This window comes from Ceratina calcarata, unplaced genomic scaffold (genome assembly GCF_001652005.2).
Source record: "Ceratina calcarata isolate Rehan_Ccalc_2016 unplaced genomic scaffold, ASM165200v1 scaffold310.2, whole genome shotgun sequence".
Lineage (NCBI taxonomy): Eukaryota > Metazoa > Arthropoda > Insecta > Hymenoptera > Apidae > Ceratina > Ceratina calcarata.
The window spans coordinates 648,937-654,536 of NW_017153562.1; the positions used below are offsets into that span (position 1 = coordinate 648,937).

The following is a 5,600-nucleotide window of genomic DNA, read 5'->3' on the forward strand; positions in this document are numbered from 1 at the left end:
CGAATTTCGTCAATGCCAATAAAATGCCAAATAATCATACTTAACTCGTTAAATACTCAAGTTAGAAGAAAAATACATAGAATCTTTCTTGTAGAGGACATCAGTGCCTACAATTTCTGTATAATAAACTTTTCGCTATCGTCAATAATTAATTGGATATTTCCTTCTATACTTTTTAGCACGTAGCTATTTATTATTAGCATTGTTCTTTCGACGTCTGATTTCGTTTTAATTATAGGAAATGTGTTCAGGAAATGTGTTAAAAGAGTATTCGTTGTCTGTACAGGTGTTTTGATATCGTTTATTTATAAATGTTACATCTTCGAAAATATAATATCATGCATTAGTGTCCGCATTTAAAATAGAATCGAAGGCTTTTGACAGAGATAAAAATTTACGTTGTATAAAAAAAGAAATATTTAAACATTAAAGGAATTATAAGTAAAATTAATTGAAGATATAGTTATTACTATTAGCCTAATTTTTTTCAGATATGCATTATGTGTCATTTAACTTACGACGACGTTTCAATGTTACTGGACTCGCCGGATCAGTCAATGGTCGTTTTTTGACTTTTGGTAAAGTCATTTTGTATTTGGGCATCGGTTGAGCTTTAAAAACGGTTTGTTTTCGCAGTCGCGCAATAGCGTCCTCCTCTTGCCTTATTTTCATGGCCTTTTCCATTTCTCTAGTTTGTTCCCTTTGTCGTTCTCTTTCTTGGAGACCTTTATCGAATTGTTTTCTTTGTAGCGCTCGAACTGCCGTATGCAAAACGGGTGGTTTCGGACATCCTATATTTTTCTTAGGTGAGCACGGTACAAAGGGCGGCTTCTTCCAAAGCTGAACATCACAAACAAACAAATTTATCTTATTTGTTAATCAGTTTAATTGAAAAAATAACTTGGCTTTTATGGAAATTCTATTAATTGAATTACCTCAGTTGTTTTCTTAGTCGTTTTGTCTGACTTATTACTTTTCTCAGTTCGATTGTTAATCACCTGTTTATTATTATCATTGTTTTCTTTATTGGCGATCCGAGACTTCAAATATTTTGGAAGAGGGTTCGCACGAAAGACCCTGAAATCTTTCTCGTTTTCTGGAACCTAAGTAGGCGAAGTAAAAACGAATTGCATCAGCCTTCAATAACATACAAGAATAAGATACGAATGTCCATACCGTTTTTAGTATTTGTCGTTTCACCTCTTTCTTATGTTTGTCCCTTAAATCAAAAGTAAATGGATATACCACAGCAGTTTGCGATTTCTTTATTTTATCCCATATTTGAGGCTTGGCTTCAGGATTCTAAAACGATTATCTAAATTTTTAACGAATCAATTATTCAAAAAAGGTAAATCAATTAACATTGCGTACCACTTGCATATCCAGAGGTTCGTGTTGTTCTTTAATATTTTCCTGGCGGTCCTTATTGTTCCCATATGCTGACACAGATGACTCACGATTTACAGGAGACAAAGCAAGTGTGCTAAAAGATTTGTACAAAAATTGAACAATTTTTCTTGCCTGATGGTAAGAGAATTTTCAATCGGATTTGAAATAATTTTAATTCTTACTCATTTAGTTTTTCTGTCGTTATAATATTGGGAAGTGGAGTGGACACTGTTGGGCCTGATTTACCTGAGAACAGTCAAATTAGTAAGCAATTTTATTGTCTTAAATAAGTTTGCTAATATAAAAAGGTTGAATTGCCACTGTATCATTTAGACTATTTAGAGCATTCGAACTTACTAACAAATGTTGGTTCTCTGTCTAACGAATTGTTAAACTCAACGACCTGCGGGGATTTAACTATATCCGAAATATTTTTCTGGCGATCTTTCTTGGTCTCACATGCTGTCATGGGTGACTCACGGTTGACACTAGACTCAGACAAAGCAAATTTGCTAAAAGATCTGTACAAAATGGAACAATTTTTTTTGTTTGATGGAAACAGAAGTTTCATTCGGATATGAAATAATTTTAATTCTTACTCGATCAACGTATTGTCAGTTTCATTTAGTTCTGCTGCCTTTATAATACCGGGAATTGGAGTGGTCACTATTGGGCCCGATTTATCTGAAAACAATCAAATTAGTAATGAATTTTATTATTAAGTTCACTAGTATAAAAAAGTTCAATTGTCGCTGTATAATTTAGAGCATTCTTACTAAAAAATGAGTCTCCTCTATCTGATGCATTAGTAAAATCAACGAACTGGGGAGATGCAATCATATCCCACTTATTAGCATCTCTATATTTCATCCAATTTTCGTCAAGAGTATCCATTTTCATATTCTTTTTGTTCCACAACTTACGTGATGGTACTTTTAAACTATCCTTCATATCTTGCACTGATGTTAGTTGCGAATTTTCTTTATTCGATGCCATCATGTAAGCGTAGCACTTTAAATGATACGTAACAACTTTCGCATTAGCGATTATTTCGCAATCGTAATTATTTTTATTTACGTACGAGAAGGGCAAACTGAATTTGAATTTAAAGGAAGTTGATGAAACACGTGAGAATAACAATGATTTGAATACAGTTACGTTACTTCACAAAACGTACGTGTTATTATATACATAATAAATATAATTTCATAATTTTTTGTATTTAGCGCTTTATACAAAAATTATATTTCATTTATTATAATTCGATTTCAGCGTAACAAGTACGTTGCGCGCGATCATATTGATGTTTTGCCCACGCGAATATTTCTATGGATACAAACGTTCACAACAAAGCACAAAGTGTTCACACTGTTCATTTTTTAACAAATTTTTCGATCCGACCCTTCGATATGATCAGTTTCTTCCTTGACCAGAAATCACAATTGATTCAGTGGCCGTGTAAATGTACTCGAGGCAAGAAACTCTTTAGAATACTTAATTTAATTGTTGTAACATGACAATCCATTGTGTAGCACTATAATACAGTGCATATAAAAAGCCTTTAAGCAAGTTTATACTTTAAACATAAGAAAAAAAACGTCAGATATGCACGGCTTACGGTAAGGAAAATGTGTTGCAATGCATTACGCGAAAATTACTTTAACAGAACGCTAATTGGACGAAGTTGGAAAAGGAAGCAATATCTTTTCATTATTTTACACAATTCTTAGAGCCGATCACAATATCAATGGTCTCGGAACGAGTCGATGGCTGGAAGCGCTTTGGGAACCGGCAGCTCGATTATACACGCTACCGAATGCGCTTGATATGCTCGATGTAACCGGTGACGGGGATGCTAGGCTCCTCTGCGCCGATTTGGGAACGCTAGATGCTAATTCAGCTAAAGTAATGCGATATTTATATATTTTTAACAGTTGAAGAAATCCAGAGTGCTTCTTCAACATGTTTGTTAAAATCGTTTTAACGATCAGCTTATTATTGTTAGATACGGGTTTATAAAGGAGCTGATCAGGTAACAGAACACAATATGGTAGATTTACCTTGTGGATTAGTCGGCTTTTACACGGAGAATGGAGTACCACGATCATCTGTACTTGGAGTCGGCGCCGGTTCCAGCGTATACATTTTTAAAAATATGAGACCTTACTTTAAGTATTCCTTGCCGCATATTGACGTGCACCCGAAAGAGCGAGAGGTACAAAAAATGACCTTCCTCTTAACGATGCATATTCCTTCGATTTACACATTTCGAGATCTTTACAGATTTGGCACAAGGCTGGACTGGACGACGAACTAAACGTACTCACGTTAGCCGATGAACTAAATCTTTTGCTAACTGAACTTGGAGCGGGATTCATTTCGCCACGTACATTAAAATTCCTGTCTTTAGATCCGAATTTGAGACCCAGCTTCGCGGAACAATATAAAAGAATTCCACTGATTAAAAGCAATGCATTGACAGCGATATCAGTAATTAGAAGAGACTCATGGAACGATCCTGCGAGCGGTTGCCTCGTTCTTGGGACAGAATTTGGCGAAGTACTTGTTCTAGATTCTCGGTACAATTTTCGACTGCTTCACTTAAGAATTACGAACTTTCGCGATATATTAAGTGTTTAGTTTGCGACAGGATATTTTCCGTAATGGATAAACACTTGTTGGAGTGGCCACCAGTTGCGTTTGCATGCACAGGTTTGTGGACCGGCGATGGAAGAATATTAATTATTGGGAGGGATGGTAAACTAGGCGCGATAAAAAGAGGAAGTCCTGTGAGACTTTGGGAAAAACTACCGTCACCAGCAATAGCTATTTCAGCTCTTAACAACGGTGGCTTCGCGGTATCCGTTATGGATGGCTCTTTAATTGGTTTTTCCAAGAAGGTATAATATTGTCATTTTAGTGTTTTATGCTGAGTGTAGGAAAATATACATTAATTGTATAGGGGATCAAACTTTGGAACGTTCTTGTCCCCGGCGCAATTTTGGATTCCGTGAGCCTTCCGGTACCACAAATTGGTTTATCATTACTCGCAGTCAGTACTGCCGGATTCGGGATTCGCGTGTACGACGGAAAGCATCATGTGGATACATTGAAGATTATGGAACCGGTGTCTGCGATGAAGGTAAATGATTTATAGAAAATCTAGATATTGACGATATATTCTGTCTTTCAATACAGTACGGTAAAATGGGGCAAGAAGAACGAACGATGGCGATGGTCACCGTGGGTGGCGGGCTTTGCGTAAAAATCTTGAAACGCACTGCAAATTTTAATGTTAACAACACAACGTCGAATTTAGTGTTGAACGACAGCTCTAAATTTTCTGTACCAAAGAAAACGCGGCTGTTCGTCGAACAAACGATAAGAGAGAGATCTGAAGCCAAAAAGATCCATACAACTTTCCAGCAAGGCCTTCTTCGTTTACAGCTACTGGTGGCTAAAAGAGTGGCCGATTCCTTGAACGACAGTCAAGACGTGGCGCCAAATCTGCTCACTATGGAAGCCACGGTTCTAGGATTGGGTCCCAATTACCAAATTCGCGTTTTATTAACGAACATATCCGACGAATTATCTGATACGGATATGTACATTGTTTGCAGAAGCGAGAACACGGAAGTGAAGCCACGTGTAATGGACGTGCCCTTGTTACCGAGCGGCATCCCGATTCCTTTGCTCGTTCATGCGATTTACAGGGGTAGAATATCGGGGAGGGTGGAGATTTTGTTGTGCAAGAAATCAAAAACGAAACCAATAAATGTAACAGCAGTGACGTTGCCTGCCGCCGAGGAAGATATCGAAGTCTAGTCTGTTGCAACATAGAAATCAGTGGAAAAGTATTTTTTATATACGTAACTTATTTTTCAATGGTGTTCATATATTACATGGTTGTGCAAATATCAAATTTTGTAATTGTATTAAAAGATGTGCTATTATCTTTGTCTCCTTCTTGCGAGAATAAGGTATTGATGGGAAAAGCGTTACGAATTTCTATCAATGACACTGAATTTTTTATTGAAAATCAGCTGATGGAGGAAGTCAAGACAAAAAGAATCATTTTTAATTCATTGTGATATCTCCATCCGTTCAGGAGATACAGGCTTCTAAAGTTTAGGCGTGTCGTTTAATTACTGACACAGTGACCTAGGCAGGACCACAATCATGATTAGTGAAACATCGATGTGTGTCAGAAA

The 5,600-nt window shown here is 36.7% G+C and overlaps 2 protein-coding genes across 5 annotated transcripts; one reads left to right on the top strand and one right to left on the bottom strand.

Moving 5' to 3' along the window:
* Positions 1 to 413: 413 nt before the first annotated feature.
* Positions 414 to 2,407, bottom strand: LOC108624410 (targeting protein for Xklp2). 3 transcript variants are annotated; one of them, XM_026813117.1, is made up of 8 exons: positions 2,313 to 2,407; positions 1,989 to 2,073; positions 1,747 to 1,910; positions 1,572 to 1,635; positions 1,372 to 1,483; positions 1,177 to 1,302; positions 936 to 1,103; positions 414 to 840 (listed from the first exon to the last, which is right to left on the bottom strand). In XM_026813117.1, the coding sequence occupies exons 1-8, from the start codon at positions 2,386 to 2,388 to the stop codon at positions 499 to 501; spliced, it is 1,137 nt and encodes a 378-aa protein (XP_026668918.1). In that variant the 5' UTR covers positions 2,389 to 2,407; the 3' UTR covers positions 414 to 498. The 3 variants fall into 3 exon arrangements, with proteins under 3 accessions (XP_026668918.1, XP_026668917.1, XP_026668916.1); XM_026813116.1 differs by having other exon boundaries at positions 1,747 to 1,877; positions 2,166 to 2,407; XM_026813115.1 differs by having other exon boundaries at positions 2,166 to 2,407.
* A 516-nt stretch (positions 2,408 to 2,923) lies between these two features.
* On the top strand, positions 2,924 to 5,342 carry LOC108624417 (Bardet-Biedl syndrome 1). 2 transcript variants are annotated; one of them, XM_018023686.2, is made up of 7 exons: positions 2,924 to 3,008; positions 3,120 to 3,294; positions 3,395 to 3,604; positions 3,673 to 3,968; positions 4,040 to 4,289; positions 4,352 to 4,531; positions 4,588 to 5,342. In XM_018023686.2, the coding sequence occupies exons 1-7, from the start codon at positions 2,995 to 2,997 to the stop codon at positions 5,212 to 5,214; spliced, it is 1,752 nt and encodes a 583-aa protein (XP_017879175.1). In that variant the 5' UTR covers positions 2,924 to 2,994; the 3' UTR covers positions 5,215 to 5,342. The 2 variants fall into 2 exon arrangements, with proteins under 2 accessions (XP_017879175.1, XP_026668915.1); XM_026813114.1 differs by lacking the exon at positions 2,924 to 3,008 and having other exon boundaries at positions 3,214 to 3,294; positions 3,381 to 3,604.
* The last annotated feature ends 258 nt before the right edge of the window (positions 5,343 to 5,600 follow it).

Coding starts and splice junctions, on each gene's coding strand:
- LOC108624410 (XM_026813115.1), bottom strand. CDS start 2,388: ATGATGGCATCGAATAAAGAAAATTCGCAACTAACATCAGTGCAAGAT. Junction 1,636..1,746: donor CAGAGAACCAACATTTGTTA/GTAAGTTCGAAT, acceptor GACTGTTCTCAG/GTAAATCAGGCCCAACAGTG. Junction 1,484..1,571: donor ACGACAGAAAAACTAAATGA/GTAAGAATTAAA, acceptor CAAATCTTTTAG/CACACTTGCTTTGTCTCCTG.
- LOC108624417 (XM_018023686.2), top strand. Junction 3,969..4,039: donor GTACTTGTTCTAGATTCTCG/GTACAATTTTCG, acceptor AGTTTGCGACAG/GATATTTTCCGTAATGGATA. Junction 4,290..4,351: donor TAATTGGTTTTTCCAAGAAG/GTATAATATTGT, acceptor TTAATTGTATAG/GGGATCAAACTTTGGAACGT.